Source organism: Apteryx mantelli, chromosome 4 (genome assembly GCF_036417845.1).
Source record: "Apteryx mantelli isolate bAptMan1 chromosome 4, bAptMan1.hap1, whole genome shotgun sequence".
Classification (NCBI taxonomy): Eukaryota; Metazoa; Chordata; class Aves; order Apterygiformes; family Apterygidae; genus Apteryx; species Apteryx mantelli.
The window spans coordinates 673,950-696,531 of NC_089981.1; the positions used below are offsets into that span (position 1 = coordinate 673,950).

The window sequence follows — 22,582 nt, forward strand, 5'->3', positions numbered from 1 at the left end:
TGCTGGGAGACAGTCGCAAGCTGTCACCCAAACACCTATCCCTCCGCTTTTGTCCTTGCAAGGTGCTGATGCCCTCTGCCTGCCCACCGCTTGGCCTGATCTTAGCTCTTCCCTGCCTCCCATCCTGACCCGGCCTCACGACGCATGGCTGGCGAAGGCAGGCTGAGGCGGGGATGGGTTTGCTGGCTGGAAATGCCTCGGGGGCCAGTGGGCCCAAAGACAATGCTGGCATCGGGACAGCTGTGGATGCAGGGCTTGGGAACAGACGGCGACTGGAAGCTGGGAGGTTTCTAACCGCCAAGTAGTGGGAATGGCACAACGGGAGCAGCCTGGGCCGCTCTGATTGGCGGCCGATGGGAACTGTGTGCTGCAGTGGTTGCAGGAGACCTGGACGCTGCTGTACTTGGGGGTTTGGGGGCTGTGAGACCATCCCCTCCCCCGTCACAGGCCGTTAGGGCAGAGCTGGGCTGCAATTGGGTCCCGAGTCTCCCCAGGCTCCCACGGGAGAGGAGTTTGTGTCACCTCCAGGCTCTGTTGCGGCTCCCAGTGAACCGAGGAGCATTGCTGAGGCCATAGGGTGGGACCAGGCTGAGTGTGTTTTGCCTGCTGGGGAGCAAGGATGCTTCAGATCTTAGCCCTGGTAGGAGGAGCACCCGGGAGGGGGCAAACAGGCCAACAGCTGTGACTGAGTCTTGTTACGTGGCAGCAAAATCCTGCTGGGGTTGTTCTAGGCATCCCTGGGTGGCTGGACACCCCACCAACCTCCCCATGTGTCCTGGAACTCAAACCGATATGCTGCTTGTCATGCAGGGCTCTGGGCTCTCGGTCCTTGGCTTCTAACCTTGTCCTTGTCCCTGTCCCCAGGTGCTGTGACAAGAGATTGTGGACAAAGATAGATTTGAGCAGGTGCAAGTCCATCACCCCCCAGGCACTGAGCGGCATCATCAAAAGACAGCCGGTCAGCCTCGATCTCAGCTGGACCAATATCTCCAAAAAACAGCTCACATGGCTTGTCAACAGGCTGCCAGGTGAGCAGGGGCTGGGGAGGGATCCCTCATCTCTGCCACCAGCCTGCGTGGAGGCTTTCCCCGCAGCGGGACTGCAGCGAGAGGCAGGCTCTGCACCTGTGGTACCTGCTGGCAGGAAAGCTCTTGGGTGCTTGGATCCCATCACCTAAGAAGCAGCTGATAGTGCCCCCCTGCCCCCAGTAGCTGTGTTTTGACCTCTCTCTTTGTAGAGCCTGACTCCCCATCCCACCCCAGGCAGGAAGGGGAGCTGTTTCCTTGTGTGCCTGGATAAAGAGGGCTGAGATCTGGGATGCCTTGGAGCTGACTGAGCCCGGCTGACTGGTTACCTCTCTTCCTTCTCCTGGTAGGCCTGAAAGACCTCATCTTAGCGGGCTGTTCCTGGTCTGCGGTCTGTGCTCTCAGTACCTCCAGCTGCCCCCTTCTCAGGACCCTCGATCTTCGGTGGGCAGTAGGAATCAAGGACCCTCAGATCCGGGACTTGCTCACGCCTCCAACAGACAAACCCAGTAAGTTGTTCCCCAGGCTGCCACAGGGCAAGGCTGGGGTGGTCGTGACCACGGAGGGTCCCCACAAGTTGTGGGGAGCTGGAGGAAGGTGACTTCTTGATTGTAGAGCGGGGAGGCATTGCCAGATCTGGAATTCCCCAAGCCAGCAGTGCAGACAGCTGCATGTCCGCACTGAGCTACACCTCTCCCTCTGCAGGTCAGGACAATCGCAGCAAACTCCGCAACATGATCGACTTCCGGCTAGCCGGCCTGGACATCACTGACGCCACACTGCGGCTCATCATCCGCCATATGCCCCTGCTCTCCCGCCTTGACCTCAGCCACTGCAACCACCTTACGGACCAGTCGGCCAACCTCCTAACGGCTGTGGGCTCCTCCACGCGCAACTCCCTCACTGAGCTCAACATGGCAGGTGGGTACAGTGCTCTCCGTGACCAAGGCTGGCCTCCCCACGCCCTGCTGGATTGGGGATGGGCTGGCCGGACAAATCTGCCGTCAAGAAGCGGCTCCCTCCTCCCTTCCTGCCTTGCAGGCCTGACACACAGAAGCGCAGTGCTGGCTTCGTGGAGGCACTGCAGCTCGCTCTCTCTCGTCTCCCTGCAGGCTGCAATAAGCTGACAGACCAGGCCCTGCTGTACTTGCGACGTATCTCCAATGTCACTCTAATCGACCTGCGAGGTTGCAAACAGATCACCCGCAAAGCCTGTGAGCACTTCATCTCGGACCTGTCCATCAACAGCCTCTACTGCCTATCCGATGAGAAGCTGATCCAAAAAATCAGCTAGAGACCCCCTTTCCAGGCAGACTGAGGAGAAGGAAAAGAGCCCATCCCACCCCTCTCGGAGAGCCGCTCCTCCGCATCCCCACCCTGCCCTCCGTGTCCTGCTGCTGCCTCCCACACAACTCGGCAGGCAGGGCCACTGCTGGCCTCGCTCCGCCGTCCTTCCTCCTCCTCCCCCTGGGACTTCTGCCGATGAAGATGTCCCGCCAGGCTGGCCAGTACCAGAGGAGGAACAGGCAAATGGCAGGGAGCCCCATCTTGGAGGCTGGCTGCTCTTAAGGCGGAGGTTGTAATGGAGGTCTCCGTGCAGAGAAGTGGGGCACCCTCTTCCCCCTGCTTTTCCCCTCCTCCCCATCTCCTCCTTGCCTTGAAACACTTGTCACTTCCCTGTTAGCACAAGCTTGAGGGTAAAGGTCTCTCCAAGGAAGAAGGAGCAGAGCTGGAACAAAACGTACCCCTTCATGCGACCACCAGCTCATCGCTTGCCCTGCTCTGTCAGCCCCCCTTATGGTTTTCCTCATCTGGCTGCAGGGGCTGTGATCGAATCCCCTCCTTCTCCCACTGCTCTTGTGCACCCGGGCGGCTCTTTCAGTGTTGAGGGCAGGAGCCCCGCAGCCGGGATATCACAAGTTCTCCCGGCCACGCAGCTGGCACGAGTGGGCCAGGAGCAGGGTGGCTTTGTGGCATGTTTTTCCCCTCGCTGGGGAGACGAGGCTGGGGGACGCTGCGCTTCGGCTCCGGGGCAGCGCCAGCCTTCTCGGAGCAGCGCGTGTCCCAACGCGGCCCCGCGGCCATGGCCGGGGCTGGGCGCCGACAGGGAGCAGGGGAGAAACCACAGGTACATCAGAGCTCAGGGAGGACTCGGAAAGCATCAGCCGGGGGTGAGTGAGCAAGTGGGGGGACAGGAGTCGCCTCCTCTTCCTTCCCAGCTCCCTGCGCGTGGCCTAGCATCGTGAAGCACTCTGGGGCTGCGACGGCCAGAAGGGCAAAGGCGGCTCTGTCTCTGCCCGGGGCTCTTTGACCTGGGAGCCGAACTGGCATAAACGCCCCACCCCACTGTCCTCTCCTTTCCCCCACCCCCTTTTAGCTGCCGTTTTTTCCTTTGCAATGAATGGTCGGTCCAAAGAACCTCTCTCTAGGGCAGCAGAGAGCTTTTTGCACTTTAAAAACAAAAAAAACAAAAAAAAACAAAAAAAATCAAAAAAAAAAGCAAGAAAAGAAAAAAGGTTGGAATCTTCTTTTTGGGTCACTATTTTATTTCCCTCCCTGTTCTGCCTGTGACCAGATGCTCCCCGTCTCTTCCCCGGTGTCCGAGCGCTTGGCAGCAACTGCGCAGCGCGCTCTCCCCCAGCCTGGCCCGGCCCTCCCCGTTCCCCTCGCAATGCGTACGGATAGCACAAACCAGCCCACCGTGTGCCACCGGTTCCTGAGCCCCAGAGAAAGGACGGCCGAGGGGCCGGGAAGCCTCCGCGGAGGCCAGCCCGCGTGTCATCTCGCTGCTTCAAAAGCAATAAGGGAGGAGAGGGCGGCTGCAGCCCCTCTGGCTCTGCCAAGGGCTCTGGCACAGGATTTATGCCCAGGTGTTGGGCAAGATGCCTTTGCTCTCCCGTGCCGAGGGGTTGGTCCGCGCTTTCTCCCCTCCCCAGCGAGAGCCCGCTCCAGCGCTGCGAGGCGGAGAAGGGAGATGCAAGTGTGATGATTTCCGCAGTGCCTCGGTACACGGGAGTTTTGCTGCAATGAATCTGGAGGGCTTCGAGCAGAAAACTACCCACGAGACTACGAGCGAGCGTGCCAGCCCCTCCGCTCGCGGCTGGGCGGTGGAAGCCTTCTGCCTTAGTCTCTCTTGTTGGTGGCTCCTGTGAAAGACAGCAGAAAAATCAAAGTTTTGGTGGTTTTTTGTTTTCTTTTGTTTTTCGGTTTTCTTTTTTTTCCTTTGGCTTGATTTGAGTTTCACGACGAGAAAGGAAAAAGCTTGGGGTAAAGCTTAGCAGGAGCTGGGAAGGCAGCTGGCCTTGGGGCCCGTGCCAGCCCCGGGGCTTCCCGGGCCGGGCCGGGCCGGGCGGGCGTCAGGGGCTTCCTCCGGCAGGGAAGCGAGCATCTCTCCGTGCTGACGCCCGCGTTCGGCGCCGAGCGAGAGCAGCCCCTCGCTGCGGGGTGGCGTGCGGAGGCGGGCGAGCTGAGCCGAGCCGGGGAGGGACGGGGCGCCCCGGGGCGGCGAGCCGAGCCGAGCCGTCGGCCGGCTTCCGGCCGTCCCCTGCGGGCTCCCCCCCCCTCGCCTGGGGCTTCAGAGACTCGAAATCAAGGTGCGACCCTTGTTACCACCTAACCGGCCACCCCAGCCCCCTTGGTGGGCGAGGGGTGAAAATTCACAAGGAAAGAAGAAGAAGAAGAAGAAAAAAAAAAAAAGAATTATATATATATATAAATCACTTAGTGATTTAAAAACAACCCAGACTGCTCCCTAAAGACAACTCCTGCAAGAGAAGTCACTATTGTTTAAGGGTTTGGTTGTGTTTTTGTTTCGTTTCAATTCCCCCCCTCCTTCCCCCCGGAGAAATATTGTAAATATATATTTTTTGTTGGCGATTTAGAGTCCATCTCTGATGTTTGTGCTTTAAAATTAAATGTAAGCATTAAGGGTAAAAGCAAACCAAGTCTTACGCTCTCTCAGTCGGTATGGTTTGGGTTGGGGGGTTTCTTGTCTGGGGGCAGAGGGAGGGGAGCTAGTTGGCTTTTTTTTTTTTGGTTTTGTTTTTCTTTTTTCTTTTCTAAGCATTCTCCGATACTGGTTTTAGAGAGGATCTTTGCTCATGACATATTACCACAGGGATGGAAGAGATGTTGTGGGGGGGGAGGGAAGATACCAGCCTCTGAAGGGAAATATTTTGTTTCTTGGGGGTGGATTTTTGGAATAAAAATTTAAAGAAAAACAAAAACCCTGCGTCCCGGTTCTGCCCGTTGTTTGTCTGCGAGTTGGAGGGGAGCGGAGAGGCCGAGGCCTGGGCTGGGGGGCCGCGGCTTCTGCAGCCGCTCCGGCCCGGGGGGCTTCCTCCGCCGGGTGGAGAGGAAGCGTGGGGCTTGGTCACATGCCTGGGCTCCCGTGCAGGAACCTGGCGGCGGCGGCGGGGAGCAGGCGGCAGCGGCCGCTCGTCCCCCACCCCGGCAGCGAGCCGAGCCGCGCCGCGCCGCGTCCTGCTGCTGCGTGCGGACGCGAGCGCTTTTTCCGCCTCTCTTCTCCCTGCGGTTTCCTTCGCCGTTGGAGGGCGAAGCTTTGCTGCTTCCACCCCCGCCGGAGATCAGCCTTTCTGAAGCGGTCGCCCGTTTTAGCGAGGCTTCCCTCTCCTCTCCCCCCGCCGGCCAAACCGCCTCTCCGCTCTCCTGCCCCGTAACGAGGCAGCGCACCCGCTCGTGTTTGCTTTGCAGCCGGGGCCGGCCCTGCCAGCGCCCCGCACAGCGGCTGGGACGGCTCCGGCACCGGCTCTGCTTGGAACGGGGTTTTACCTCCCGAAACGCACCGTCCAGTTGGCAGAGCCTTCCCCGGCTGCCGGCGATGCCGCGGTCCGACTGCTGGGGACGTCCGGCACCAGCTTGTGGGCTGCAAGAGCTCGCTGCTGGGACCGCACCGCAGCGGGATGCCTCCTTGCCTTTCCTTTGGGTTTCTCTTGCTGCAGCTGTCCCCTGCTACCCTTCAGACCATTTTGAGCCTGACCTTGGGCATAGCTGGGTCATTCCCCTCCTTTTTGGTGCGCAAAGTCATTTTGCTTCCAGACATCGTTACGAGGCGAGGCACGTAAAACACGGACGGAGGCAGCCTGGCCACCCCTCCCACGTAACCAGGGGTCTCTTCTCGGACTCAAACCGCCAGCCCCAGCAGGCCTGGGGCTGCCCTTTTGGCTGCGACGCGTGCTGTGTCCTGAGCCTCAGTCCGCCAGCGCTGCCCTGACCTCCTTTGGGCACCCTTCTCCTGCCCTGGGATCTCCTCCTCCTCCTCCTCCAAAAAAGCATCCCGTCAGAGGGAGCCGCCATACCTCCGGGCTGAATTTCCGAGTCGAGCAAGCTTTGGGGAGCGCCGTGCGCGGCGCTTGAATCCCGGTCCTCGCTTTCACTGAGCTGAGGGTCTGGTGGGCGACTCTGCCCCATCTCCAGCGGCTTCCACCGCCACCACCCGCAGCCTCTTTGCTGCCCGAGGACCGCCGCGGCCTCCCGGGAGCAGCCTATCCCTGGGGGCGGCCGAGCTGCTGCTGCCGGGTTTGCTTCAGCCAGCTAAAACGAAGCGAAACCGTGAGCTTCGTTAATCCTTCCCGCGTGGCTGTGCCCAGGCTCTCGCTCCCGTCCCGTCGCAGCCTGGCACGGCCCGCGTTTGCCTCCCCTCTCCCTGCTGGGACCTGCAAGGTGGCACGGGACCTCCTGCCCCTCCCCATGCTCCAAACTCCCTGGAAATGAGCTTTTCACAAGGATTTTTTTTTTTTCCTTCCCGTCCGTCAGCTGGACTCAATTTAAAGGCTGGGAGGAAGCTGGGAGCGGAGCTGGAGCAAGGATGGATTCGCCTGCCGCTTTTCGACAGCCTCGAAGGGCTGAGCCAGAGCGGCGCCAGCGCAAGGGCGCTACCTAACGCTCCCCCTCCGCCAGCCTCGGCGCCCCGGCTGGCCGCGCGTCCTGCCCCAGCCCCGGGGACCGGGCGGCCCTGCCGGGGACACGGTCGCGCGGGGCGGCTGCCTCAGCCCGGTGCGGCAGCTCACATGCACACACACACGGCATCTTGCATGGCGTCATACACACACACACACACACACACACGCACCCCCGGTGTGCCTCTCACCACCCTCCCTGTCTCTCTCTCACGCACCCCCACACCCGCACGCACACCTGGTATCACATACACACACTCCTGGTGTCTCACGCGCACAGTCAGACTCGGTGTGCCTCGCACACACACGCACATGCACACACCCAGCGTCACACGCACTCGCACACACTCACACCTGGCGCCTCACAGGCCCACAGCCACACGCACAGTGTCTCCCTCCCACGGGCGCACACGCTCTCACACCCGCTGTCACGCGCACGTGCGCGGTGTCTCACACGCATACATGGGGTTACACTCTCACACACACAGCGTCTCGCACAGGGTCACACGTACACACACATCACGTACAGAGTCACACACACCCGGTGTCACTCTCTCTCACACACACACACACTCACACACCCGGTGTCACTCTCACACACGCTCCCACTCACACACCCCGCGGTGCCCCGGCGCGGCGCGGCGGGCGGGCGGAGGCGGAAGGCGGCAGCAGCAGCGGCGGCGGCGGCGGCGGCGGGGGAGGGCCGAGGGCCGAGGGCCGCCCGGGCCCCGCCCGCTGCCCGCGCCGCCGCACCGGCACCCGCGCCGCGCCGCGCCGGGGGGACACGCACACCCGCACCCACCACACCACACGCGCACACACACGCACACACACACGCACCCCACAACACTCACTCAGCGGCGCGCCACACCGCGCACACCCGCACGCAGCGCCCGCCGCCCGCCGCCATGCCCCCGCGCCGCTGAGGGCCGCGCCGGGGCCGCCCGGGCCGAGGCCGCTCCCGCCGCCCCGGGGCCGCGCCGCCCGCCCGGGGCCGCCCGCGGGGCCGCGCCAGGCCTGGGCCGCGGCGGCGGCGGCGGCGGCGGCGGCGGCGGGGCGGGGGCCGCGGCAAGATGGCGGACCTGGAGGCGGTGCTGGCCGACGTGAGCTACCTGATGGCCATGGAGAAGAGCAAGGCCACGCCGGCCGCCCGCGCCAGCAAGAAGATCCTGCTGCCCGAGCCCAGGTGAGGCAGCGCCGCCGCCGCCGCCCCCCGCGCCCCCGGTGCCCGGTGCCGCCCGCCGCTGCCCTCCTGCCCCCGCGGCGGGGCCTGCCGGGGCGCGGGTGGCCCACGCGTGTCGCCGGGGCCTGCCGGGGCCGAGCAGCGCGGGCGTGTGCCGGTGCGGCCCGCGGGCGCGAGCGGGGCTGGTGCGCAAGAGTGACCTGGCGTGTGCAAGAGTGCCCCGGTGGGTGCAAGAGTGACCTGGCCTGTGTGAGCGCGCCCCGGCGTGTGCAAGCGTGACCTGGCGTGTGCAAGAGTGCCCCGGCGTGCGCGAGCGGGACTGACCTCTGCGAGCGCGCCCCGATGCAGGGGGGGGATGTGCGTGACATGTGCAAGCGGGGCCTGGCGCGTGCAAGTGTGGCACAGGGCGTGCAGGTGGCGTGCCGCCTCTGCGAGCGCAGCCTGCGCAAGCAGGCCCTGGCGCGTGCAAGCAGCGTGCTGCGTGTGCAAGCAGGCCGCAGCGCGTGCAAAGCGTGGTGCGGCGTGTGCAAGCACGCCCTGGCACACGCAAGCGGGGCCCAGGCTGCGCAGGCAGCAGGCACAGGTGCAGCAAGGCACGTGCAAGCGTGGCAGAGCGCACGCAGGCGTTGTGCGAGCGGGGGGCCCTCGTGCGAGGGTGTCGCAGCATGCACGAGGGTGTCGCGGTGCATGCGAGCTCAGCACAGCATGTGCAAGCGTGAGCTTGGCCCGGGGCGTGCGAGCAGGGCCTAGCGCCGGTGGGGCGACGGGACATGGGGTGCCGGCCTGCGCCGCCACGGCCCGACTGGCCCCCAGCCTTTCCTGCTCCTCCAGTTCCCCTTTCTGTAGTTGCTGCGCGCGGGCCCGGCCATCCGCCTGCACAGGCGCACGCCCCGGCACACCTCTCCGGTACACATCCTTCCGGGCACACACCTCTCCTGTGCACACACAGCCACACCTCTCCGGTACACCTCCTCCCAGGCACGCGGATGCGCGCGCGCGGGGGCAGATGGGGGCACGCACACACACGTGCACTCGTGTCTACGCTCCCGCACAAGCATCCCCTGCGCACACCTGCACGCCTGTAAGCACGTCCTCGCTCACACCTCATGCACATGCATCCCCTCTCCTTCCGGGCACATCCACCAACGCACATGCACCGCTTGCACACAAAAACACACGTGCGCATGCAGATCTTGCACATGCACATGTGTGCACACACACGCATATCCTGCAAGGCACCTCTCCTACGCCTACCTCCCCAGGCACGCGTGCATGTGCAATCACACCCAACCGTGCATGCACGTGCATGCCCCCCTTGCCCATAGCCACAAACACACTGTCCCAACACCCGTGTCCCCTGCTGGACACACAAAATGCTGCACCTGGGCCCACGCATACGGTCCTGGAGCCGTGCATCTCCTGGACAGGTGTGCACGTACACACACACACGTGTGCAAATGTACAGCCTGCACCGGGGCTGGGCTGCATGCACACGCCTGCTTGCGCGTGCACACACATGGTGCACGGCTGGCACACGTGCGCATACTCGCACGTTGGCTCTGCTGACACACTTGCCCAGGCTCCCCCCTGCGCACACACACACACACACACACACACAGAGTTGTGGTGCTCTCTGCTGTGCGCACTGCCCCCACATGCATGTTGATCTCATGCACACCCGCACACCCCCGCCTGCCCACGCAACCTGCTTCACAACTTCCCTTTGCACGCCCGGCCTGCACAGGCGCCGGCGCACAGGCCAGCGCGCGCGCACAGTCGTGCCCATCACGCGCGCGGTACGGCCTGCAGCAAAGCCCGGCGCACACGGCGCGCGGGGCACACGCGTCCTGCGCAACGCGCGGCCTGGTGTGCACAGCGGCAGCGCAACCGCAACACGTCCGGCCCCGGCATCCCAGTGTGGCCACCTCCGGCATGCGCGCGTGTGCCTGTTGCACAAACACCCGCGGGTGCCAGCGTGCCGCCCCGCTCCTCCTGGGGGGCCGGGGGGGAGCCCAGGCGTCCTGCCTGGCTCACGCTGCCCCTCTCCGGCCACTCAACCCCACTTCCTTCCCGGCGCAGAGGCCGGGCATCCTTGTTCCCAGCCCCCCGCGCTCTCGCCGCCGGGCCTCGCTTCCCTTCCGGGTGTCAGGGAGGGACCCGGGTGTCCTGAGCTGACCGCGGCACCCGTGCGTTGTGCTTGGCTGCCGCGCTGCAGCCCTGCCTGCCTCGGTTTCCCTGGGGGGGCTCTGCTGGGCCTCGGATGCCTGGGTCCCCTCTCCCTGGCCCTCCCCACGTGGGGCACCCTGCGCCTGTCCCTTACTGGGGCCCAGCAGGGTGTCGCGGGGGGGGCAGAAGGGGAGGCGGGTGTGCGGGGCTCCCTGGGGACAAGCGTACAGGCGGGGTGGCCAGGGAGGGGACATGGGAGATGCCTTGAAGGGGGGGATGGGGGGGGAGGCAGGACTGAGCCCGTCCGGCGTCTCCCCAGCATCCGCAGTGTTATGCAGAAGTACCTGGAGGACCGGGGGGAGGTGACCTTCGACAAGATCTTTGCGCAGAAGATCGGTGAGCTGGGGGGCCCGGGGGAGGGCGCGCGGCCCGGCGCCCACCCGCTGGGTGCACCCCTGCCAATTCGGGGCCGCCCGGGTGGGCTGGGGACAGGTCGGGGGGGGGGGAGGTGCAGCCGCTGGCGGTGCCGGGGGGCTGGACCGGGGGTCCCGGCCGGGGCAGGGTGGGCCGCGTGGCGTGTCCCCCGCCCTGTCACTTCCCCCCCCCCCCCCCCCCCCCCCCCCAGCACCAGCGCTAACCGGCCGGGGCAGGAAGCGCCTCTCACTTCCTCCCGCCCGGCGCTGGTGGTTTCCGGGCACGTCCGCCCCGCTGCAGCCCGCTCTGCGGTGCCAACCTCCGTCCCCGCGCTGCTGCCCCCCGCTGCAACCTGCCCCACGGCACTGCCCCGCGGCGGCCGTGCCCCGCAGCGCCCCGTCGCGTCCCCCGGCTGCCGGCTGTGCCGGCCGGCGTCCTTGCCTCAGCGGGTCCGTCGCCCTGCCGGACGCCCCGGGGCTGCTTCGCCCGCTTGGCGCGTCCCCGAGCCTGGCGTGGGGGGCAGGCGGCACGGGCAGGGGGTGGCCGTGCGCCCCGGTCTGGGGGCGGTGGGGCAGCGCGCTCTGCTGCGGGGCGGGCGGCTCTCACGCGGGCCATCTGCCCCTGCCAGGCTACCTGCTCTTCCGCGACTTCGCCCTCAACCAGGCAGAGGAGGCCAAACCCCTCGTGGAGTTTTATGAGGAGGTGAGACGGGGGGGACGTTCCCGGATGGACCCCGCCGGCTCGCGGGCTTGGGATGGGGCCAGAGCGGGATTCGGTAACTACGGTGCCCCGGGGATGTAGTTCCCACTGTGCCCAGCACGCGTAGTAGCCACTGTGCCCCGGGGACGTGGCACCAAGGGCACACAGAGTAGCCAGGGGACGTGGTGCCCAGGGTGCCTGGGACGCGATAGCCAGGGTACACAGGGGATACGGTACCCAGGGTGCCCAAGGGGACAGCGTGCCCAAGGGACGTGGTGCCCAGGGTGCCCAAGGGGACAGCGTGCCCAAGGGACGTGGTGCCCAGGGTGCCCAAGGGGACAGCGTGCCCAAGGGACGTGGTGCCCAGGGTGCCCAAGGGGACAGCGTGCCCAAGGGACGTGGTGCCCAGGGTGCCTGGGACGCGATAGCCAGGGTACACAGGGGATACGGTGCCCAGGGTGCCCAAGGGGACAGCGTGCCCAAGGGACGTGGTGCCCAGGGTGCCCAAGGGGACAGCATGCCCAAGGGACGTGGTGCCCAGGGTGCCTGGGACGCGATAGCCAGGGTACACAGGGGATACGGTGCCCAGGGCGCCCAAGGGGACAGCGTGCCCAAGGGACGTGGTGCCCAGGGTGCCTGGGACGCGATAGCCAGGGTACACAGGGGATACGGTGCCCAGCGCGCCCAAGGGGACAGCGTGCCCAAGGGACGTGGTGCCCAGGGTGCCTGGGATGCAATAGCCAGGGTACACAGGGGATACGGTGCCCAGGGCACCCGAGGGGACAGCGTGCCCAAGGGACGTGGTGCCCAGGGTGCCTGGGACGCGATAGCCAGGGTACACAGGGGATACGGTGCCCAGCGTGCCCAAGGGGACAGCGTGCCCAAGGGACGTGGTGCCCAGGGTGCCCAAGGGGACAGCGTGCCCAAGGGACGTGGTGCCCAGGGTGCCTGGGACGCGATAGCCAGGGTACACAGGGGATACGGTGCCCAGGGCGCCCAAGGGGACAGCGTGCCCAAGGGACGTGGTGCCCAGGGTGCCTGGGACGCGATAGCCAGGGTACACAGGGGATACGGTGCCCAGCGCGCCCAAGGGGACAGCGTGCCCAAGGGACGTGGTGCCCAGGGTGCCTGGGATGCAATAGCCAGGGTACACAGGGGATACGGTGCCCAGGGCACCCGAGGGGACAGCGTGCCCAAGGGACGTGGTGCCCAGGGTGCCTGGGACGCGATAGCCAGGGTACACAGGGGATACGGTGCCCAGCGTGCCCAAGGGGACAGCATGCCCAAGGGACGTGGTGCCCAGGGTGCCTGGGACGCGATAGCCAGGGTACACAGGGGATACGGTGCCCAGCGTGCCCAAGGGGACAGCATGCCCAAGGGACGTGGTGCCCAGGGTGCCTGGGACGCGGCACCCAGGAGATGTGATAACCAAAGGGCGCGTGGGATCTGGTTCCCATTTTGCCCGGGATGTGGTACCCGGAGGGCCTGGGGACGTGGTGGCCGGAGTACCAAGTGCCGGGGAGCTGCCTTGCCCAGGGCTGCGCCTGCCCCGTGGCGGGTGACGCCTGTGCCCCGCGGGGGGCGGGGGGAGCTGCGTACCCCCGTGGCAACGGGAGCTCGGCCCTTGCCAGATCAAGAAGTATGAGAAGCTGGACTCCGAGGAGGAGCGAGCCGCCCGGAGCCGCCACATCTTCGACCATTACATTATGAAGGAGCTGCTGGCCTGCTCCCATGTGAGTGCCGTGCCGGGCGGGTGCTGTACCCAGGGTGGGGTGCCCAGAGTGCTTGGGGGGGGGGGGGGACGTGCCCACCTACCCAGTGTGCCCAGGGCACATGGTACCCAGTCTCTTTGGGGGGGGGGGGGGGCTTCAAAACCACCATCAGCTCCATTGTGGGGGGGTGCTGAAACCACCACAGACCCAATTCCATGGGTGGGGTGTTGGTGTTCCACCAGTTCCCTCACTTGTGCAGCCCTCTCTGGCCCCTGTGGGAATGCCTGTCTCCAGTGCCCCCATCCGCTCTGCCCAGGAGTGACATGATCCCATCTTGCCTTGCAGCCCTTCTCCAAGAGCGCCACGGAGCATGTCCAGAGCCACCTGAGCAAGAAACAGGTGCCCCCAGACCTCTTCCAGGTGGGCATCGCCCGGGACAGGCCTGGGTCCCTGCCGCCTCTGGTACTCCGAGGGTTAATCCTTACAAGGGGCTGGCGAGAGGGTGTTGGGGGTTGGCAGGGACAGGGGCCCCTGGGGGTGGTAGTGGGCTCCCAGAGGATGTGGGGACCCCAAGGGATGGTGGTGGGGTCCCCAGGAGGTTGGCAGTGAGGGGGGATTGCTGGGGGTCTGCATGGGGTGGTAATCAGGTCCCTGGGGGCTGGCAGTGACAAAGGGACCTTAGGGTTGTGGGAGTCCTCAGTGAGCGGTGATTGAGACCCCAGAGATACAGGCGACCTGGGCTGGCAGTGGCAAGGGGTCTTCAGGGATGGTGATGGGGTCCTTGGGGTGCTGGTTGTGATGGGGGTGCCAAGGGATGGTGATGTTGGGGAGACTGATACCAGAGATGCTGGTGACCCTGGGTGGCAGTAAGGTCACCAGGGGGCTGGCAGTGGCATGGAGTCCCTAAAGGGTGACAGTGGGAATATGGGAAATCCAAAGGGTAGAGGAGACCCCAAGTAATGATTGGAGACCCAAGGGGTACAGGTGACCCTGGGTGGCAGCGGGGACCCAGCACTGACCTCCGTGTTCCCCCAGCCCTACATTGAGGAGATCTGCCAGAACCTGCGTGGAGGCATCTTCCAGAAATTCATCGAGAGGTGAGATGGGGGGGACAGGCCTGCTGGCACTGGGGTGTCCTAGCCCACGCGGTGGCCAGGGTCTCGCAGCCAAGAGAGGGGGCTGGGGTACCTTCCTAGATAGGAGTTCCAAGGGTTCCCGGAGTCGGGATTCAGGGTGGGCCTTGTCATCCCCAGGGATCTCTCTGTCCCCGGAGTGGGGGTCCTGGGAGGTTTCTCTGTCTGCAGACGTGTCCCAGCATCCCTCTGTTGCCAGATGGGTCTCGGAGATCTCTGCAGGGGCTCCACTTTTGCCCTCTCTCTGCTTCGTTGCAGTGACAAGTTCACGCGGTTCTGCCAGTGGAAGAACGTGGAGCTGAACATCCATGTGAGCGGGGACCCCTGTGCCAGGGGGCACCTCCAGGGCGTCTCCGGGGGCACTGCCAGGGCGGGAGGCGTGGGTCCCAGTCCCCCAGAGAGACGCGGACGCAGGGACAAGGCTGCCGCCCACGGCACTCCCCGCTCCTGATGGGGCAGCCTGGCGCAGGCACCCTCACGCCCCGCACGGGCCCCCTCGCGCGCACCCTGGGGCTCCCTCGCTCGCACGGCTGCGAGTTGCGCTTCCGCATCAACCCATGCTCGTGGGGACGCACAGAGCAGCCTCCACGTTCCTCCGTGTTCCCCACCGTCCACCACCACGCACACGCGCGCGCGGCTTCCCCGGCACGGCGGACCCCAAGGGACCCAGGCGTCTGGGGTAACGCCTGCCTCTCTCTCGCCTGCTCCAGCTGACCATGAACGACTTCAGCGTTCACCGCATCATCGGCCGCGGCGGCTTCGGGGAGGTCTACGGCTGCCGGAAAGCAGATACGGGCAAAATGTAACGGGGGGGGGGGGACGCGTTGCCGTCGGGGGGGGGTGGAGGGATCTGCCTGTGGGGCCTGGGGCCGTGGTCCCACGGGCGGCCACGGAGCGGGGGGATGCAGCGGTGTTGCCGTGACAGCGGGCGGCAGGGGGATATGAAGTGTCACCATGGCTACGGCTCTCCGGGGGATACGTGGACGTCATGGGGGCCGTGGGCGGTAGCGGGATGCGATGATGTGGCTGTGGCCGCTCGTAGCGGAGGGACACGGTGGCCTGGCCGCCGTGGGCATGGCCGTGGGCAGGGGAGGGACACAGCGACGTGGCAGCGGGCGCTGGAGGAGGGTCGTGGGGCTGCAGCTGTGGGCAGCGGAGGAATACGGTAACACGGCTGTGAGCTGGGGAAGGAGGTGGCACCGTGGCTATGGGCAGAGGAGGGATGCGAGCGTGCAGCCATGTGTAGCAGAGGGACATGCTGTCATGTCATGGTGGAGGAGGGACACGGCAGTGTGGCGCTGGGCGGAGGAGGGATGTGGCATCGTGACTGTGGGCAGGGACAGTCCATGGCACCGTGGCCATGGGCAGCAGCAGGACCCTACAGGGACTCTTTGCCCCCAGGTACGCCATGAAGTGTTTGGACAAGAAACGCATCAAGATGAAGCAGGGCGAGACCTTGGCCCTCAACGAGCGCATCATGTTATCCCTCGTCAGCACCGGGGTGAGGCGCTGGGTCCGCTTGGCTGCCTGGGCATGGCGGTGGGGTGGGCATCCTGGGCACAGGCCACGGCACAGGATCCTCCCTCCGCGGGGAGGATCTGCTGGCGAGGGGAGGGTGTTCCCGGGGTGGCCGTTGGCACTGCGTGAGACCGCCTCTCCTACGTCAGGACTGCCCGTTCATCGTGTGCATGTCGTATGCCTTCCACACGCCTGACAAGCTCAGCTTCATCCTCGACCTCATGAATGGTGAGAGATCCCCAGCTCTGGTCCTGAGAGACCCCGTGGCTGACCCTGGTCCCTGCTGCCGTGGCTGATCCCCGTCCCCAGGGCCGTGGCTGCCCTGGTCCCCAGGGCCGTGGCCGACCTGATCCCCAGGCTCGGAGCCCCCTGGCTGCACCATGCCCGGGTCGTGGAGGGCGGCGCTGGGGTGACGGCTGGGTCCCTCTCGCCGCAGGGGGGGACCTGCACTATCACCTGTCTCAGCACGGCGTCTTCTCGGAGGCGGAGATGCGGTTCTATGCAGCCGAGATCATCCTGGGCCTGGAGCACATGCACAGCCGCTTCGTGGTGTATCGCGATCTCAAGGTGACCCCATGGGCACCCATGGACTCTATGGGCACCCCCCAGGCACCCTGTGGGTACCCACGTACCCTGTTGGCACCCATGGACCCCATGGGTAATCCCAGGCATTCACAGACCCTGCAGGCAACCCCAGGCCCTACTGACAGCCCCGGACCCTGTAGGAACCCCCCATATCCCGTGGGCACCCATGCGCCTTGTGGGCACCCACAGACCCTGCAGGAACCCTCAGAGCCTATGGGCACTTCCCAAACCCTGTGGGCATCCCCAGGTGCCCCAGGTATCCCCAGAACTCGCAGGTACCCCCAAACACCACGGACACTGCCGATCCTACAGGAACCCCCCAGGCCCTGTGGGCACCTCTTGATCCTATAGGTGTCCCAAGACCTCATGGGCACTCACGGATGCTGCAGGCAGTTCCGGGCCCCACAGACACCTCAGTCCTGTGGGCACCCCCAAATCCCACAGAGCACCAGCACCCCAGCTCGACCCACTTGGGCACCTCCTGCCTTGCTGCCCCACCGTTCCCCTGGGCAGTGCTTGGGCTCAGGGATGGCACGGTGTCTCGGCAGCCAGCGAACATCCTTCTGGATGAATTCGGGCACGTCCGTATCTCAGACCTGGGCCTGGCCTGCGATTTCTCCAAGAAGAAGCCCCATGCCAGTGTGTAAGTGTGCCCCTAGCCTGCCCTGCCCAGCCCTGCCTGGCTGGCATGGTCCCTGACCCCTCTCTGTGTCCCCACAGGGGCACCCACGGGTACATGGCTCCGGAGGTGCTGCAGAAAGGAGTGGCGTATGACAGCAGCGCCGACTGGTTCTCGCTGGGCTGCATGCTCTTCAAACTGCTCCGGGGGTGAGTGCGCGGGCACGGGCACGGCAGGGCACGGGGCGGCCAGGGGGCCAGCGCCCCGCTGACCTCCCTCTCCCCTCGTGGCCGCAGGCACAGCCCCTTCCGGCAGCACAAGACGAAGGACAAGCACGAGATTGACCGTATGACCCTCACCATGGTGAGTCTGGGCACGCAGGGCAGGTGGCCCGGTGCCGCCCTGGCATCTGCCCCCCACCGTGCCAGGGAGGCACACGAGGCACGAGCACCCCGGCGCGCCACGGCCTCTCCCTCCGAGTGCCAGCGCGAGCTGGGGCTGGCAGGCCCAGACAGGGCATGGGCACCCTTGTGCCACCCTGCCTTCACCCCCCTGCGCCAGCGGAGGCTTGCAGGGCACAGGGGGAGCGGGCACAGCTTGGAGATGATGGGCAGTGCCCGGATGCCGCGAGCGTGGGAGGATGCATTCCTGCCTGTCTGTGCGTGTGTGCAGAAGGACGCATGCACGCGTGGGCATCTGCACGTGGGGGTGTGTTTGCACACACATATGTGTACACGTGTGTGCATGTGTAGGGGGGGAGGTTGCGCGCAGAGGTGTGTTTGCCAGTGTCTGTGTGTGCATCATCTGTCCCCGCACACATCTGTGCAGCGTTCACACGTGTGTGCGCCTCTGTGCGCTTGCGTGGCTGGTGTGTGTGTGCCCATCCATGTGTATGTGCTTGCATGGGACTGTACACGTATGCACGGTGCACACGTGCGGGTCTGCAGGTGCATGCATTGGTGTGTGCGGTACAGTGCGCAGACACACGCAGGTCTCTGCACATGCCTCTCTGTGTGTGCATGGCTGCGTGTGCGTCCTGTGCACGTACATGTCTGTGCCTTCGGTGTGTCTTCGTGAGCACACGTGTGTGTACGTCTGTGTGTATCTCCGTACCAGGCGCACATGTGCCTGGCTGTTCACGTGCCTGTGCACACCTCTGCGTGCCTGTGTGCGCTGCCCTGAGCAGATGTGTGCGTGCATCCCTGTGCATGCAAGAGCACATACGTGTGCGCGTTCCCCGCCGCCCCAGCAGCGCCGGGGAGCCCCGCCGAGGCCCGGTGCCAACGCTCGCGGTAACCGTGCCCTCACCCGCAGGCCGTGGAGCTGCCTGACTCCTTCTCCCCCGAGCTGCGCTCCTTGCTTGAAGGGCTGCTTCAGCGAGATGTCAACCGGCGGCTGGGCTGCATGGGACGCGGGTGAGTCCCGGCAGGCGTGGGGACAGGTGCCGGGGACAGGGCCTGCGCATGAGAACAGGGCTGGGGCAGAAGCCTGGCGGGGAGGGAGGGCGGCGCGGGCAGGCTACAGCCTGGCATCTCCGGGCCACCCCATCCTGGCACCACAGGGAGCCCGCTGGTGCTCACCGCCCCGCTCGCTTCCCAGGGCTCAGGAGGTGAAGGAGGAGCCGTTCTTCAAGGGCCTGGACTGGCAGATGGTTTTCCTTCAGAAGGTGAGCGGCACGGTGCCGGGGCACAGCGAGGGCTACGGGGGCACGGGCAGCCACCCCTCTAACGCCACCTCTCCTGCCGGCAGTACCCGCCGCCCCTGATCCCACCCCGCGGAGAGGTGAACGCCGCCGATGCCTTCGACATTGGCTCCTTCGATGAGGAGGACACGAAAGGCATCAAGGTACTGGGGGCAGAGGGGCAGGGCTGGCACGGGGGGGGGGGAGACAGGGGCAGGGGGTGGTGAGCTGGTGTCTCACCCAGCGGTGCCCGCCTGTCTTCCAGCTGCTGGAGAGCGACCAGGAGCTGTACCGCAACTTCCCGCTCACCATCTCGGAGCGGTGGCAGCAGGAGGTGACGGAGACCGTCTTCGAAGCCGTCAACGCCGACACCGACAAGCTGGAGGCTCGCAAGAAAGCCAAGAACAAGCAGCTGGGCCACGAGGAAGGTGAGCGGGGCCGGGTGCCCCCTCTACTCCCCGGCGCTGCCCCTGGCATCCCCACCAGCCCCTCGCAGCCACTCACTCTCCCGGCGCCGCCTCGACCCGTGGCTCCCGTGGTACAGCCAGCTCCACGGCTGCCCCAGTACCTCTTCTGGTCCCCCGGCCCTGCCCCAGCTCCCCGACCCCTGGCACTGCCCCTTGGCACTGCCGTGGCACTGTCATGCCACTCCACACGGCACCCCGGCGCCCCGGCACTGCCAGCCCCATGGGCTCCCTCGGCAGTGTCCCCGCTGGGTCCCCCTGGCACGGCCACCAGCCCGGCGTTGCTTCGCCTGGCACTGCCCCCTTGGCCCCCCTATGCCTGCCCTGCCACCTCTGCCAGCCCCCCTGGCGCTGCCCTAGCCCCCCGGTTCCCCCGGCACTGCCAGCGCCTCGCTGCTCCGGCCTGACCCTGTCTCTCCCGCGGCGCGGCGGGCGCAGATTACGCCATGGGCAAGGACTGCATCATGCACGGCTACATGGCCAAGCTGGGCAACCCCTTCCTCACGCAGTGGCAGCGTCGCTACTTCTACCTCTTCCCCAACCGCCTCGAGTGGCGCGGGGAGGGCGAGTCGCCGGTAAGACGGGCACGAGGGGGTGGGGGGCAGGCTTGGGGGGCACAGGGGTGCTGGGTGCCCCAGGGGTTGGACTGGAGGGGCACGGGTGTTGGGAGGGCACGTAGGGCACAGGGGACGTGAGGGGCATGGGGTGGGGGTATGGGAAAGGCACAGGGGACACAGGGAGGACTTGGGGGGCCTGGGGGGACTTGGGGGGCCTGGAGGCAGGGGCTGGGCTGAGCCTGTCCCCCCAGCAGTCCCTGCTCACCATGGAGGAGATCGACTCCGTGGAGGAGACGCAGGTGAAGGAGCGGAAGTGCATCTTGCTCCGCATCCGCGGGGGCAAGCAGTTCGTGCTGCAGTGCGACGTGAGTGTGCCCGCTGGCCGCCCGCTGGGGCTAGCCACCTCTGCAGGGGGCTAGCCACCTCCTGCTGGGGGGCTAGCCACCCCCTGCCAGTCACCAGTCACCCCAGCTGGGCACTAGCCACCTCCTGCCACTTGCTAGCCATCCCCTGCTGGGTTCCCATCACTTCCGCTGGGCGCTAACCAAACCCCGCTGGGCACTAGCCACCTCCCGGCTGGCTGCTAGTCATCCTCGCTAGATGCTAGCCACCTCACGCCAGTTGCGAGCCATCCCTTCTGCTGGGCACTAGCCACCTCCGGGCGGTCACTAGCCATTCCCTGACGGGCACCAGCTACCTCCTCCTGGCTGCTAGTCACCCCTTGCTGACCACTAGCTCCGCAGGTTGAGCCTGCTAATCCGCCCCGGGCACGCTGCGGAAAGCTGGGGGCAACCCAAAGCCCTGGCACCACGGGGAGCCCCGAGCTAAGCCGTCCCCTGCCCTGGCACCGCAGGCAGCCCCAGACTAACCCATGCCCTACCTTGGCACTTTGGGGATCCCCTGCCTAACCCGCCCCCCGGCCTGGCACTGTGGGAAGCCCCGGACTAACCCGCACCCTGCCCTGGCACAGAGCGACCCCGAGCTGGCACAGTGGCGGAAGGAGCTGCGCGACGCCCAGCGCCAGGCCCAGCAGCTGCTGCAGCGGGTGCCGCGCATGCAGAACAAGCCCCGCTCGCCCGTGGTGGAGCTCAGCAAAGTGCCGTTCATCCAGCGCTCCGCCAACGGCCTCTGACCCCGCGCCCGCCCGCGCGCCCTCGTCCCCAGCTCCCACCCCGCCTCTAATTTATTGGGTTGGGTTCCCGCGTGCCCCCTCGCCTTTCGTCGTCCCCGCGCCGGGCGCTGGCAGGAGACGCCCCGCGCCGGCCTGGCCTGCCGGGCGCTTTGGTGCCCGTTTGCCCTGCTGCCGGGCACCCGCCGGGCTGGGCGCAGCGGGGGCACGTCCCCAGCGTCGCTGTCGGCCCGGCCTCCAGCCCGAGGGACGCGGGCGCTGGCGCTGGGCACGCGGCTCCGCTTGGCACCTCTCCCCTGTGACCTCTCCGGCTAAGATGAAGGTAGCCCCCCCATGCCTACCCCTCTCCGTGCCAATGTCCACTCGGCCCCTGCGGCCTCTGCCTCGTGCCCGCTTCGCCACATCTGCGTGTGCCAAACCGGCCCAGCTCTGGCCCGGCAGAGTCCTGGCCAACTCGTTTCACCCGGCCTTTGCCAACCTCCCCGCGAGTGGGCACACCCCGGCCCGGCTGTGCCCGCCTCGTGGGTGCCACGTCCTCTGTGTGCGTGTGAGTGTGTGTCTGTGTGTCTGTGCCCGGGGGGACCCCCCTGTAAATATTGTGCCATGGGCCCCCTGCGCCTCCCGCGTGTGCCAACCCTGCCCGGCGAGTGCCCCTGCCGCCACCCCACCGTGCAGCCGTGCCCTGGGCAAGGGGGGGGGGGCAGCGCCAGGCCCCCGCTGGCCCCCGGCCCCGAGCCAGCAGGGTGGCGGTGCCCGGCTGTGGGGCAGGAGGTGGCCGAGGAGGAGGAGGAGAGAGCAGCGGGGATCCCCCCCCCCCGCCCCCCCGCAACCGGCCCCACGCGAGCCTGGGCCTGCTGCCTGCGTGCCCGGTGCCGTCCCGGTGCCCGGCGGGCGCAGGGGCAGGATGCCAGCCGCCCCCCGCCCCGCTCCCTGGCAGCGTCTGTAAATATTGGTCTCCAGTCGGTGTGCGCCAGGCGGGCTGGGTGCGGGCGGGGGGTGGCACCGCGCCGGGGCTGGCGGCTCACCTGTGAATGTGATTTTAATGAGCGGAGACGTGAGAATGCAAAGAGAAAAAAAAAAAGAAAAGAGTTTTTATAATAAAAACCTGGAAAAATCCAGTCCGGCTCCCATCTCGTTGCGGGGGTGGCAGCGCTTCCCCCGCTGTGTCCCTCGGTGGGGACCCTGCCCGCCTGCTGCCCCCAGCTCTGCCTGAGCTTCGGGTCACCTCAACCCCCCCCCCCCCCGGGGGCATGGTGGCACCCCGGTGACGTGCCGGGGTGCGGGTGGGGGCTGGTGCCCTGCGGGACGGGGGTCTCGGAGCAGGCGTGGGCAGTGCCCGGAGAAGGCTCCCAGCTCGGGTAGGGGTATGCAGCGGGTTCGGACAGGCGCGGGGGGTCGGGTTCCCCCATGCCTATGCCAGCCCCAGCTCGGGGGGGGTCCCGCTGTCCCCTGCCCACTGCGCCCGGGCTCAGCCTCCTGCCGCCGGCAGTGCCGGGTGCTGCGCAGAGCAGTCCGGGCCCCCCCGCACCGGGGCCGGGGGCAGAGAAGGGGGCTGGACTGGGGGTGACTGCAGGGCCCTGGGGATGTGCTGTGGGGGGGTCCCCGGGCACTAGGTACCCCACGGGGGGGGGGGGCTCAGGGAAGAGGAATGAAATGAGGGGGGGCAGATGCTGTGGCCCCGGGCACCCACTGCAGGGGGATTCCCAGGTACCAGGCACCCAAGGCGGGTCGGATGCTGGGGCCCTGCCGGGGGAGATCTAGGTACCAGGTACTCGACGG

At 66.5% G+C, this 22,582-nt stretch overlaps 3 protein-coding genes across 8 annotated transcripts in view; 2 read left to right on the forward strand and 1 right to left on the reverse strand.

Moving 5' to 3' along the window:
- The window catches only part of KDM2A (lysine demethylase 2A), a 54,219-nt gene extending 51,900 nt beyond the window's left edge, over positions 1-2,319 (forward strand). For all 5 annotated transcript variants that reach the window (XM_067295734.1, XM_067295735.1, XM_067295737.1 and 2 more), the window contains 4 exons: positions 865-1,028; positions 1,376-1,534; positions 1,731-1,946; positions 2,138-2,319. In XM_067295734.1, coding sequence (XP_067151835.1) covers positions 865-1,028; positions 1,376-1,534; positions 1,731-1,946; positions 2,138-2,319 — 721 coding nt within the window. The remainder of the gene's footprint in view (positions 1-864; positions 1,029-1,375; positions 1,535-1,730; positions 1,947-2,137) is intronic.
- An 8-nt stretch (positions 2,320-2,327) lies between these two features.
- Positions 2,328-7,853, reverse strand: LOC106493399 (uncharacterized). The gene is made up of 3 exons (XM_067295228.1): positions 7,815-7,853; positions 6,344-6,529; positions 2,328-4,171 (listed from the first exon to the last, which is right to left on the reverse strand). Exons 1-3 carry the CDS (start codon positions 7,851-7,853, stop codon positions 3,260-3,262), a joined length of 1,137 nt encoding a protein of 378 aa, XP_067151329.1. The 3' UTR covers positions 2,328-3,259.
- Positions 7,854-7,997: 144 nt separating this feature from the next.
- GRK2 (G protein-coupled receptor kinase 2) lies at positions 7,998-21,299 on the forward strand. 2 transcript variants are annotated; one of them, XM_067295739.1, is made up of 21 exons: positions 7,998-8,129; positions 10,612-10,688; positions 11,335-11,408; positions 13,037-13,138; positions 13,463-13,537; positions 14,153-14,214; positions 14,509-14,560; positions 14,961-15,052; positions 15,652-15,751; positions 15,918-15,996; positions 16,205-16,335; positions 16,902-16,996; positions 17,074-17,181; positions 17,269-17,335; positions 18,287-18,387; positions 18,572-18,638; positions 18,722-18,817; positions 18,919-19,081; positions 19,556-19,692; positions 19,929-20,039; positions 20,645-21,299. In XM_067295739.1, the coding sequence occupies exons 1-21, from the start codon at positions 8,017-8,019 to the stop codon at positions 20,804-20,806; spliced, it is 2,064 nt and encodes a 687-aa protein (XP_067151840.1). In that variant the 5' UTR covers positions 7,998-8,016; the 3' UTR covers positions 20,807-21,299. The 2 variants fall into 2 exon arrangements, with proteins under 2 accessions (XP_067151840.1, XP_067151839.1); XM_067295738.1 differs by having other exon boundaries at positions 7,999-8,129; positions 19,926-20,039.
- Positions 21,300-22,582: the final 1,283 nt, after the last annotated feature.